This window comes from Lemur catta, chromosome 2, assembly GCF_020740605.2.
Source record: "Lemur catta isolate mLemCat1 chromosome 2, mLemCat1.pri, whole genome shotgun sequence".
In the NCBI taxonomy this organism is placed as follows: domain Eukaryota; kingdom Metazoa; phylum Chordata; class Mammalia; order Primates; family Lemuridae; genus Lemur; species Lemur catta.
The window spans coordinates 105,693,409-105,707,278 of record NC_059129.1 but is presented as its reverse complement, the minus strand read 5'-3'; the positions used below and the strand labels follow the sequence as shown (position 1 = coordinate 105,707,278).

General features: G+C 39.0%; 1 protein-coding gene across 4 annotated transcripts in view; it reads left to right on the top strand.

Moving 5' to 3' along the window:
- HS3ST5 (heparan sulfate-glucosamine 3-sulfotransferase 5) overlaps positions 1 to 8,523 on the top strand; it is a 264,574-nt gene extending 256,051 nt beyond the window's left edge. For all 4 annotated transcript variants that reach the window (XM_045542293.1, XM_045542291.1, XM_045542289.1 and 1 more), the window contains 2 exons: positions 1,910 to 2,048; positions 5,906 to 8,523. In XM_045542293.1, the coding sequence (XP_045398249.1) occupies positions 1,942 to 2,048; positions 5,906 to 6,842 (1,044 nt within the window). In that variant the 5' untranslated portion in view covers positions 1,910 to 1,941 and the 3' untranslated portion in view covers positions 6,843 to 8,523. The remainder of the gene's footprint in view (positions 1 to 1,909; positions 2,049 to 5,905) is intronic.
- The last annotated feature ends 5,347 nt before the right edge of the window (positions 8,524 to 13,870 follow it).

The following is a 13,870-nucleotide window of genomic DNA, read 5'->3' as shown; positions in this document are numbered from 1 at the left end:
CTTTGCTTTCACTCCCGGCCTTTCCTCTCTGCCCCTCAATCCCTGTGTCTGGCCACACCTGCCTTCCTTCACTTCTCAAACCAGCCAAGCTTTTTCCCTCCTCAACCCCTTTGTGCGTGCTGGTTCCTCTGCCCGAAATCTGCTTCGCCCTCCTCCTGCCTTGCTCCTGCTCCTCCAGGTGTCGGCCAGAGTGTCAGTTCTTCAGGAAGGACTAAAGTAGGTTCTCCCTGTTACCCTTTCTCACTGGATCCTGTAATTTTCCTTCGTCACATTTCCTGCAGCTTGCAAGTATACATAAATCCTATATATGGGATTTACTGGCTCACATGCATTACCATTTGTAAGTACATATTAATCCTATATACATTAATAGATTTCCTGGCTTACTGTCTGTCTTCCCCACTAGATTATGGACTCCCATGGGGCAGGAACCATGTCTTTTTAGTTAACCACTATTCTCCATAGCATCCACGACATGGTCTAGCACATGAGGCGTGTTCCATAAATATCTGTCGACTGTGTGTTGGATGAATGCTGTTCTTATCTCCTCTTGGGATGCCCTCTTATAGCCTCCTCACCAATCCATGCAGTCATTCCACAAAAAAAGCATTCTCGTGCCCACATTCTCTCACTTTTTCCTTAATTTTCTTTCCCCAACATTTATTCATACATTATCAGGAATCGGGTTGTGTTCTCTGGTTGCTCCATGATTCCCTAATCATATTATCAGTTTTCCAATAACTAATATTCTTACAGGATCTTTTTTGGAATCTCCTGTAAACCCAGTATAATAGCTGAAAATGCTATTGGTACTTAGTTACTTCTTGATGAATGAGTGAATAGATCAATCAATCCATTCTAGTCTATCCCTTTTTCATATAGCAAATATGGAAATACCATTGCAGCAAAACAATTTCTAACCACAACTCTTTGCTATAGCTTCCCTTTTCTTGGGTTACTATTTTGAGTTTCAATAAGAAGCAAACAATCTTATCTTGAAAGGAAGATTGGATTTATTTTTAATAAGAAAGGCTGAATTGGAAGCTTGCATTTTTTTCCCCCAAAATTTAATAACAGCACCAGTAAAGCCCTACACTCCTCAGCTGGCCTTATTTCAGGTATACGAGAACAAAGCTTCCAGGTAAGCTACTGTCATGATGTAAGAGTGAGACTGATATCACCAAACCTGTTTAAACTCATTGAAAGCCCAGGAGAGGTCCCATAGCAGGAGCATCTCGTCTGAACATGTTTTCAGAACCCAGGACTGGGCAGAAGACATGAAGGGAAACACCAGGTTCCCCAGAGCCATGCCCTCAGGCATGTGAGAGCCTGATAGTTACTACTGATAACTTCAGTAAGTAAAGAAATCACTTTGATCTCATCCCGTCCTCCATTCACAACTGAAACAAAAATAAAACAAAAAATATCTAAGTGAAATATGTCATTGTAATGCCCAAAATGATAATTTACAGAACTGAGATTACAACTTTTGCCCTGTTATTCTGAAACAGAGCCTTCAGTTTATGGTTGGCCTGCTGGTAAACCTCAAGTTGCTCATTTTATCAGTATTCTTTGAATAATTTACCAAAAATATTTATATGTTTTATATAGAATATATTATATATGTTATAATATATGCATTTTCATTTACTTTGACATTGTCTAGCAGGTTGTGTCTTGTTAGTATCTGCCCCTTAGATTTAGTATTTGATCTTATAATACGGGCCAAGAAAAGAAAGGTAAGTTTTGCTAAATACAAGTTACACCATAAAAATCGTCAAAGTTGGCGTGGGATCTGTTCTTTGGGCAGTGTCACTCAATCACCGGTTGTCCTGCCTCGATTGGCTTTGTGACGATCAAGAGCCCGTAAGAGATGACTGCTAATGAGTCCCTCTGTCCCATCCCTCAGGCTGCAGCCGTCCTGAAGGTTGATGGAGGGCCATGCTATTCAAACAGCAGGCGTGGCTGAGACAGAAGCTCCTGGTGCTGGGAAGCCTCGCCGTGGGGAGTCTCCTGTATCTAGTTGCCAGAGTTGGGAGCTTGGATAGGTGGGTGATTAAACATGCTTTGCCCATGTGACCTTAACTAAATCTTGATATAAACTTCCTTAGGACATATTAATATTAGATTTAATAATTTTAAGTCTATCCATCTGTTTTTCTCCCTCAAAATTCCCAAGAAACATGCTTTTTTGCAGTATTGATTTTGATTTATCGAGACTTTAAAAAGGAAAGAGATCCAAGTTGCTCAAACCAAGGTGTTCGTCAAGATCCATTTATATTCTATGTGCATTGACACACTTGTTGGCAGAAAAGGGATAAAGCTGTGTTCAGTAAAAATATCATTTACTAGAGCTCAATGTGGTCTGCGTGCATCTGGTGTTGACCTCTAGCTGTAGCAAAACAGTGATGATGTATCTATGTATCTTCATTTGGAAATTTATGAGTGGACAATTAATGTGCTATCAGGAGCATTAAGATTATGTATGAGCCTGGAAAGGAGCTCATCAAGTTTGCAATCCGTTGCTCCAGAAAGATGGCTGCAGGCATGGGGAGTTTTAACTGTGTTAATTAGCTCTGGTTTTCAGGAGCTGAATGTATCAGACAAAAAGGCTGTCGCTCAGAATAATTGCCCAGAAAGCAATGGGAGATCCACAGAAGGAAAATTACAGAGCTAGAGTTTAGCTCTAAAAAGGCAAACAGTTGAGAGGTACTAGACCTGCAGAAGTCCCAGCAACGTCAGCTGGCTTCACATGAAATGTTTCTGGACTGTTCTATGTCTAGTATGATTGGCAAGGACAGAGAAGTTAATATCTGAAATGTGAAGCTTTCTTCTTTGCCCTTTTAAATTAATTTCTTGCACTGGAAAGACTGAAATATGTTCTCCATGAGTTCAATTCTCATTGTCGGTGAAAATGCAGCCACACTTTAAAATGAAAATATCTTCCTTCCAGTTTTCCTTTTCCTGCCAAAATTTAAGCCTGTAGACCTTATCATTGAATATTTAGAAATAATATAGCAGTGATCTTTGTTTTCCTTCAGCCAGTTTCAATTTTGACTGGTAAAGCAACTCCTTTGATGCTTAAAAATTCCTGAGTAAATGTCCCGTTCACTAGTTGTTACCTACAGGAAAATTATAATCAGAGCTTATCACTGACTTCGAGTAGTTTCCCAAAGTACCACTTGGTTATTAGGGAGAAGCCTCGAGGTGATGCCATTGTCCTTAGTCCATAATGAAACTTTTATATCCAGCTCTTCCCAACTTTAATTAGTTTCCAGTCATTTGCTTTTTATTGAGTAATCAATGTAATGATCATTAACACATTCATTATTTAGTTGATGATTCTTTTCATTTTTAACTGAGGCTCTGGTCTCTAAGGGGACAGCTTTGTTAAGGAATTGGATTGCTTGGTGGTCTTTCTCAGAAGCTCTCACTTGTGGGTTTGAGCAGATTATGTCTGAAATTGACACATGGTTACTTAAGCCAACCCTCCAGTAACTGAAGACCCTGTTCTCTGGGAGGGAGGCAGAGGTTACTCTAATGTCCCTTCCAGTCCTAAAATGGTATGCTTTTTGATCTGGGACCCACGCTCAGAATCTACTCTTCAGGAAGTGAGAAAAAGTGTGATCTTTTCTCCTGTCTTCGCCTCCTATCTTGAGGCAGGGAGTCTAAAAAGGTGATTGTTCTGCAGGGTATGATCTCCCAGGGTAGAAGGTAGAAAGAGGAAGGAAGTAAAGAAGGAAAATGGCCCTTTATATGGGTAGAGAAATTCCATTCCAGCTCAAACAAGGCAGAGACTATTTATGCCATTCTCTTTCAGCCAGAGTTCTATGAGAGAATTAAGTCCTACAGAATGAGTGACTAGTTCCTCTATTCTCCCAAGGAAATTCTAGAATTTTTCTAGATGAATAGGAGAGAAATTCATCAACGGATGCCTTAAGGAATTAGGGTTTAATTCTCAACAGAACCCAAGAAGAGCTGAAGGATAAATTTGTGATATCCCAATCAATGTCACATAAAAACATCTGTGACTATGTATCTGTTGATAATTTTGTATCTCCCATTTACAGCCCTAGTATATTAATCCCCATTAACAAATGGGGAGAAAACCCATATTTCTCTAAAATATTAACTGTGGTAAATAATTTTCTATATTTTCACACTTTCCACAATGAGCATGAATTGTTTTAAAAATCATAAAAGACAGGCCAGGGGCAGTGGCTTACACCTGTAATCCTAGAACTCTGGGAGGCCAAGGCAGGAAGATTGCTTGAGGTCAGCAGTTCGAGATCAGCCTGAGCAAGAGCAAGACCCCATCTCTACAACAAATTAACCAGTCATGGTGGCATGCACCTGTAGTCTCAGTCACTCTGGCAGCTGAGGCAGAAGGATTGCTTGAGACCAGGAGTTTGAGCTTGCAGTGAGCTATGATGATACCACTGTACTCTAGCCCAGGGTGACAAAGCAAGATGCTGTTTCGAAAAAAAAAAAAAAATCATAAAACACAAACACCACCAAAAAAAAGGAATATATGTTTATATTTCTCCTTCAGCATTATGATAGCTGCTTAAACAGAGCACAGACCAAGACCATACCTGAATTCTACAGAACAGGCTGGGCATGACCTTGAGGTTGTTTCTCGTCTCAGAAGACAAGAAAGACGCAATGGGGTCTCTTGGGAAAAGCAAGCAACAGCCTCATTGCCACAGAGACGGAGACACAGACTCCAAATTATTAGGATAACTAGAAGCTTTCAATTGGAAGAATTGGTTTCACAGCCATTTTGACTGATATTATCTCCTTTTACCAAGAAGGCTAAAATACCTCCTCTGATCAACTTAGGGTAATCATAATAAATTTCAGTTCAGTGTAAGACCACACCTAAAAGGAAACTCCACGTGCCAGCCATATATATTTGCCATGCCAAATTAAATAGTCACTCCAGTCTAATATCATTGTGACTGTTACCACCTCTTTCTTCCTGAGAAAAACAGAGATGGTTCTTCATTATTCAGGATAATATTAAAGTGAAAATCCTCCTTTCTGGCCGTATCCATTGCATTCCTTCCTTTATGAGCTTAAGTCCCTGATTTAAATGGGCTTGGCAATGAGGACCTGAGGTTTCCAGCCCGTCAAGGTCTTGTTGATTTCTGGTCCAAGGTGTGGTAGGTGATATATAACACTTGCTGATGGCAATTGGGTTTGTTCCTACATTCAGCAAAGTGAAAACATAATCCTGACCTATTTTGATAGAAAAAGAAAGAGAGGCAGAAGAAATATAGTGCTCTTCTGGCTATCCCCAAGGCCAAGGGCAGAGATTCTCAAAGAAGGAAAAGCTCAGCAAATGCCAAGATGGGAATTTTGCAGGTTGATAATGCAATCAGCCAAGGGCAGAGATTGGGACCTTTTTTCAGATTATGTCCTAAAGATTTTTAAGAGCCCTATGAGTGCTGCTGAGCTGCAAGAAAATAATACCACAGGAAACCCGAACCACGTGGCCTCCCAGCTGCCCTTCAGCCTCCATACTGAAGATTATAATCTTCTGTCTTTCATGTTTTCTAAATGATTTTAACTGGCGAGCTGTTAAAAAGCTGTTAGTATGGCTGGTGTCACTTGTCTATCCTGTACTGTGAACATAAGTACATGCTGTAGTCAATTAAGTGCTTGGTGAATAAAAATTTTAAGGAGCACTAATAAAGAAAAATTCATCAATTATGTGTGCTCCATTTAATGCAGGGTTGCTTAAAATAAAATTTCCCAAACATATGTTCATTATGGATTGCAGCAGGCTGGGAACGAACCAGCAGTCTTATTTATGCATTTAAAGTCTTAGTCTGACTGGGGAACAAGAAAAATGAGACTTCATCGCAACAAGCTCCTTAAAGTGTCTCTCTGTCACTTGCAGGCTACAGCCCATTTGCCCTATCGAAGGCCGATTCGGAGGAGCCCGCAGTCAGGCGGAATTCCCACTCCGTGCCCTGCAGTTCAAGCGTGGCCTGCTGCACGAGTTCCGGAAGAGCAACAACGCATCCAAGGAGCAGGTTCGCCTCCATGACCTGGTACAGCAGCTCCCCAAGGCCATTATTATTGGGGTGAGGAAAGGAGGCACAAGAGCCCTGCTTGAAATGCTGAACCTCCATCCGGCGGTGGTCAAAGCCTCTCAAGAAATCCATTTTTTTGATAATGATGAGAATTATGCCAAGGGCATTGAGTGGTATAGAAAAAAGATGCCTTTTTCCTATCCTCAGCAAATCACAATTGAAAAGAGCCCGGCATATTTCATCACAGAGGAGGTTCCGGAAAGGATTTACAAAATGAACTCATCTATCAAGCTGTTGATCATTGTCAGGGAGCCAACCACAAGAGCTATTTCTGATTACACTCAGGTCCTAGAGGGGAAGGAGAGGAAGAACAAAACTTATTACAAGTTTGAGAAGCTGGCCATAGACCCTAATACCTGTGAAGTGAACACAAAATACAAGGCAGTAAGAACGAGCATCTATACCAAACATCTGGAAAGGTGGTTGAAATACTTTCCGATTGAACAATTTCACATCGTCGATGGAGATCGCCTCATCACGGAACCTCTGCCAGAACTTCAGCTCGTGGAGAAGTTCCTAAATCTTCCTCCAAGGATAAGTCAATACAATTTATATTTCAATGCTACCAGAGGGTTTTACTGCTTGCGATTTAACATTATCTTTAATAAGTGCCTGGCGGGCAGCAAGGGGCGCATTCATCCAGAGGTGGACCCCTCTGTCATTACCAAATTGCGCAAATTCTTTCACCCTTTTAATCAAAAATTTTACCAGATCACTGGAAGGACATTGAACTGGCCCTAAAATAATATGTTGTACAACACCATGTGTTGTACCCGGAGACACACAGTGTCTCCCTTAGATTAAAATATGCACTTTTCCTAGACATAGCTATCCAAGTCATTTTTCCATGTATACTTGTACATACGCAGTGTGTGACCAAATATAAGATCAGTTCTTTTTCTACTGAAAATTTACAAAAAAAAAAAAAGTTGCTGTCTGCATAGTTGCATCTTTTAAGCTATTTACAAAAAAGAAGAGATGATGGTATTGGGGAAAAGTGACTTCAGCTGTTCTCAAAGAGTTAGTCTTCCTTTGATTCAGAATTTGTCACCCGCCATTTTCATAGATGTAAGCCAAAAGATAAATGTGTGAAAATGTACCAATGGCTGTGAAGCTTCAGGAAGTAGATGATCCAGTTATGCATTTTTTTCTAAGGGAAAGCTGGCTTTTTAATTCAAATGTTGAATTGGTGCCATGAAAACAGAAAATGCTATTTTCTTATTATTTAAAAGAATGTCTTATCTCATAAAATTGACATTGTTCCAAAGTTCCTGTGGTGATTTTGCACTATTGTTTTCTTGTATGAATCATGGTGTCGCTTATAGCATGTCGTTCACACGTTGGAAAGTCAAGTCCTTTTACTTCCATGTTGTATGTCAAAAGAGAGAGATGTCATGTACATAGTGTATATTGTTGTAAATACTGGTTTCACACTAAGTAATTCTATTTTGTAAACTGAATATGGCTATTTAATTTATTGTGAAAATTAAATTTATTGTGGTATTTAAAAATGGAATGAATTAAAATTACTCTATGTGCAAATTTTTTTTTTTTTTACTCATTTTGTTTTACATGTCCCCTGCTGGCTTCCAAAATGGGAGCTGTTTATGTGCATATGACAGCACTTGGAAAGATGCACTTCTTCATTGGATTTCTGTACCTTTGTGAAAATGTATTTACCAAGTGAGGTTGAGTAAATTAAAAAAAGAAAAAGAAAAAAACTCAACCATCTGGAAGTCAAATGTAACAGCCACCTCACAGAACCCTAGCGGTGCTCTGCTACAACTTTGTAACAATTAATTTACTTGCAGTCGCTGCTGTGCCAGCAGACAGACAAGGAATACTGTAACGGAATCAATGCATAGAAGAATCACAATTTTATTTGAACCTCTAATCAGAGTCAGACCAGTAGAGAAATATAAAATAAAATTAGAAAATTTCTGTGGCCTCTGTACTGAAAGTTGCTGATGCTTCAAAAATGAATACAAGCTCTCAGAACTCTCTCTTTTAGATGAAAATATATGTCTGCTCAGAAATTATTAAATTGTATAGTACTGTTATTACTAACATAAACATATGGCTCATATTTCCATCCAGAGAAATTAATGCTAAATCGATGCCTCACTAACATCAGATATACTGTATTATGCTTAAATATAATTCAGAAAAATATGGAAAGAGGTATCAGCACAACCACCAAAAAAAAAAAAAAGGCGGATTTTTCACAAACACAGTTGCTAATCCAGTGGAAGATATTTGAGAGAGTTTTTGTTCAACATCACAGCGAGAGTGTCTAGAGAAATCAGCAAATTACAATGGATTCCCCTTTGATTGTTATAAGTGTTGATTTTCTCCATGAGTTGTTTATCCTGTCCAGTGATTTGATGGTGAACTTTTCTAAATAAATAGCCCTTTCCCCTCCAGTGTCGGTATATATTGCTTCTCAAGTCAGTGCCTTGATAATCATCTCTATCGTCTGAATTAGCAGTGCTCAGCATGGAGCAGGCATGACACCAACACCTGCTGGCAGGCTGGCCCCGCCCTCACTGTGCGATGACTCTGGAGTGAGAGTCTCAGGTCTGAATGTCAGCCGCTGCTCGCCTAAGCCATGAATGAAGTCAATACAAGGAAACTAGTGTCAGATTTCCCTGCGCCTCACCTTTCAGCAACCATCAGAGCAAACTCTTTGAATACAACATTCAAGGACATAATCACTGTATTTGCATTAATTTTATGAAAGTATTCCTAGAGCACCATACAGTTAATATGATTTTGTACTAATAACTGTCAAATTATGGCCCATTGGAACACTGATGTGTCAAAAATCAGCTAAGATATTCCACCAGTAAAATTGAAAAATGGCAGTCTTTTCCCAGACTCATAGAGGAATTTTTTAAAAAGTGAATTAAAATTTCTCATAATAATCTTTTGTTACTAATTTTTCTTAAACTTTGCTACTGCTGCCAATAGTATATATCAGAGTTTATTTTAGGATTCCATTTGACTTATGCCAACTTTTATAATTTGTTACTTTTAGCTCAGTAAGCCAGTATTTCTTCGTATTTGGGGGGAAAAAGCACTGTGATTTCTAGTTGTTCCACTTCCTACATAAGTTTGAAAATTGTTTTAGATCTTAAAGCCTCCCCACAGAGACCTAAAGCAAGAGGCTTAACGTGGGAGGATTTTTGGGGTGCTAGGTTTCATTTCACTGACAAAACAATCACAGCCACTGCTGATTGAGCAAAGTAGAAATAAAAATGCTATGACTTAATAGCATACCTCCCCTGCAGATTTGAAACCTTGTTTAGAAAGATGTTTCCTATTGTCATCAGACAGGCAACGGACCTCTAGAGAAATCTTCAGCTCATTACCATAGTTCCACTAGGGCTCTCTTTAATAAGTTACTTCTTTTATATCATGAACACCTTGTATGCCTTGTACAAGCTCAGTGGCACCATACTGCTTTGTGAAACAGTTCTAGCTACAGAGAGAAAAACTGTTTAAGCAATGGGGAAGTTTCTGCTAGACCATAAAGTTGAAACGACATCATTTTGGAAGCCAAGTAATTCCGATTATAATTATACAAATAGCCCAAGGGAGGGAGAGAGACTAGGGAACAGAGAGATAAAAAGATACAAAGCCATAAATAGACATCCTCAAATTCCACGTCCATCTCCTAACCACCTGAAGCCACCACGCAGAAACCTTCGAGCGATTATGGTACTAACTTTTCCTACTAATTGCAATATAATATAAGAGACATCCAAGAAATGTTGGTCCTCAGTTAATGCAGGATAAAGCAAAGGCTTGTAAACTCCTCTGGGGTTTATAACCCCATCTGATCTTAGATTTGACACCTTTTAAGTTGATGGAGCAGAGAGAATAATCATTGACATTGACGGACAGAACCTTGCGTGAGTGCTTCCTGGGCTGCTGTGCCTGGCATGAGAGCCCTCCTGGAGGACAAGCTCACAGCCCTGCGGGGGCATCGCCTGGGACAATGAAGATGTGTTGCTGCTCAGGGAAGTTGGGAACCAAGGACAAATGCAGTCAGACTTGCTGCCCTGTGGATGAGCTTTTGCTTTGTCCCGCTAGCTCTTTGGCAAATCAAATTGCCTAATTTGAGAATTTCCTAAGGGATGGAGAATCTCAAATGATCATATCGTCTTCTCACTGAAGTCTTCTGTAGTCTTTTCGTGCACTCAGCAGCCATTTTCCACTAAGGAGAATAATCTATAGCCTAGGGAAAAAAGAAAACTTTGAGGAAAACACTCCCCCTCAAAATGACTCAATAGGGCAAAATCTTAGCAATTTGGACTAACAAGGTGAAAATATAGAATATTTTAAAACAAATTCATTGCAATTATTGCCAAGTAGACAAAATGCCCAAACCATAATAACAATATATTAAAAAATAAATATCCAGTTGTGCCTGCTTTACTAAATAAAAGTCTCTTAATTGGCATATCAGTTTTTTTCCAAATTGGTATTACCCAAGTATTTCAAAACAGTCTGTCCTCTTAAGTAGGTTATTGAAGCCCTTAGCATCTGTTTATCCATTTTTATAGCACAACTTGCTTTTATAGCTAGTGCAAGAATGAAATTTAGGCCAAAATATGATCATTTGGTAAGCTTCTAATTAATAATGCCTTATTACACATTTTACAAAAACAATTTCTTTACATTTGTGCTTCTTAAAATTTCTTTTCCATTACATTTTATTGCACCTTTTAGGAATAAGAGTGCTGCTTTATAATGATTAGAAATGGATTGGGGAGTTGAAAAGGCAGAATTGAACTGATAGCAATATGCATCTCCCATAGAAAGCACCTGATTGGTATTCCAAAAACAAGTGTCTGTAATTTAAAGGCAGCTCAGTTGAAAAACTATATTCCTTCAGTCATATCAAATAGGCAGTAACATGCTTGGTACCTCATCAGGCTAGTGCTATCAATGAATTTGTGAACTATATCAGTCTACCAGGTTTGGGGAAGCTATTGGTGAAAAGGTTTATTGTTTCTAAACATACCTGTCATCCTTTTCAAAAACAGGCCACCAAGAAGTTGAGTCACTCCCAACAGAGTGGTAGCACTATCTCAGAGAGGTAGTTTACCTTGCACATTTCTAAACGCACACGCTCTGGTCTGCATTTCTTTTTCCTTAATGACACCAGAGAATATCTTTAAGGCCAACTGCAAAACTGCCTGTTTTTTCGGTAAGGCCACGCTAAAACTTACCTAAAGGTTTGGACATAGAGTAATAGAGTTTGTAATTGCTGGATGTCAGGTAATCTAACACTAGGTCCTGGAAATAAATACAACTCTTTAAAGGTGAGACTTTCTGACAACACCAGATGACAATCTCACCGTACCCAGCAGAATTAGTGATGGGAACAGGTGAGTTACAGTTTAGAAACTATAAGAAAAAAACAAATAACTCAGCCTAGAGGAATCAGAGAAGGCTTTGATTAGGCCACATTTGAAGATCGTAGCCTCTCATCAGGCAGCCAAGCAGGAAAAGTATACTCCAGGGTGATGGAAACAGCAGAACAAAAGCTTAAGGTGTGAAAAGACTAGCAAATCCAGTAAAGCAGAAAGTAGTTCACAAGTAAGAGAATGTGGAATATAAGACTGGAAACCACACCAGAGTTCCTGGGCCCTGAGTGAGTCCTCCCACCATAGCCCTGACGGGGCACTCCTAAAAACCCAGTCCAGGTCTGCCTCCTTGGGTCTACGCGCAGCTGATCCTTAGAGACTAAGGGTTTAATAATGCAAAAGAAATGATAAAATTAATATTCCAAAGGTTTCCTTTCAAGGAGAAAAAGATCCAGTGATTGGTGCCCACAGAATCATCATTTTCCTTTCCACCCTCTTTTACTCTTCTTTTGAGTTCTCTCACTTGTTCTCTTCATGGCCCATAGCTTTGCCACAGTTGATGGGGATCCTAAAGATCTGGTTCATTTCTACCCTAGGAATGGGGAAAAGGTGTCTTTTCAAACCCAACTCCATAGGTATACTGACCATGGAAGGGTCATATTGTCTCCTTGCCACTGAGCTTCTTGCTATAGCTCCACCCATCCTGATACTATATCAGGAGAACATGGGAATGAAAAGAAAATAAACACAACATTCTCCTGCAAGAGAGGTATAATCGTATTTTCAAAAATGGCCAAGAAATATATTTGTTTCATTGCAAATAAAGCAAATCCAATGATGCATTGCCTAAAAAGATACATGCTGAGAAATGCATTAGGCAATTTTGTTGTTGCACAAACATCATAGAGTGCACTTATACAAACCTAGATAGTGTACCCTACGACACATCTGGGCTACATGATACTGTCACTCCTAGGCCTCAAACCTGTACAGCACGTTACTGTACTGAACATTGTAGGCAATTGGAACACAGTGGTAAGTATTTGTGTATCTAAACATATCTAAGCATAGAAAAGGCATAGTAAAAATATGGTATAAAATATTTTTCTAAATGATACACCTGTATAGGGCACTTACATGAATGGAGCTTGCAGGACTGGAAGTTGCTCTGGGTGAGTCGGTGAGTGAGTAGTGAGTGAATGTGAAGGCCTAGGACATTACTGTGCACTACTGTAGACTTTACAAACACTGTACACTTAGGCTATGCTAAATTTATTAAAAAAAATTCTCTCTTCAATTATAAATTAGCTTATTGCACCTTTTTTACCTTATAAAACTTTAAATATCTTTAAACGTTTCAACTTGTAATAACACAGCTTAAAATATATACACATACAGCTGCCCAAAAATATTTTATATGCTTATTCTATGAGGTTTTTTTTCATTTATACATGTGTTTATTTATTTTTACTTTTTAAACTTTTTTGTTAAAAACTAAGATATACACATATTAGCGAGGCCTACATAGGGTTGGGATCATCAATATCACTGTCTTCTACCTCCACATCTTGTCCCACTGTAAGGTCTTTACAATAACATGCATGTAACTGTCATGTCCTATGGTAAAAATGCCTTCCTCTGGAAACCTCCTTAAGGACCTGCCTGAGGCTATTTTACAGTTAATATTTTTATAAGTAGAAGGAGTTCACTCTAAAGTACAATAAAAAGTATAGTATAGTAAATACATAAACCAGTAAGTCATTTATTATCATTATCAAGTATTATGTACAGTACATAATTGCATGTGCTGGACTTTTGTATGCCTGGCAAGGCAGTAGGCTTGTTTACACCAGCATCACCACGAACACGTGAGTAATGCTTTGTACTACGACACTATGACCACTACAACGTCACTAAGCAACAGGAATTTTTCAGCTGCATTGTAATCCTATAGGATCACTGTCATATATGCAGCCTGTTGTTGATTGAAACGTGGTTATGTAGTGTGTGACTGTATATGCTGCTTTCTGGGTGAAAGAGGCAAATCGACTTGTCCTTTGGAGCTTCAGCTTCCTAGTAAGTAGGACAATCAGAATAGGGGATGTTTATACTCTTACTCTTCCATATGACATTATACCATTCCATGAAATTGATTCTTGGAGCATTCCTTGTGATGATGAACATCCACAGAGATAGGACATGAGTAGAGGAGGAAGGAGGGGTCAGACTCAATGTACCCTACTGTACTTGTGCATACGAACTCTACAGAAAGCTTTGTGTCTATGATTTTGTCTTTAAGGGCTATTCTTTGTCACCATTCCTTTGCAACTTTCCTTCAGTTCAACCTTATTTTCACCTTTGGGTTCCACTTTACCTGTCCTTTCTTGCACTAAT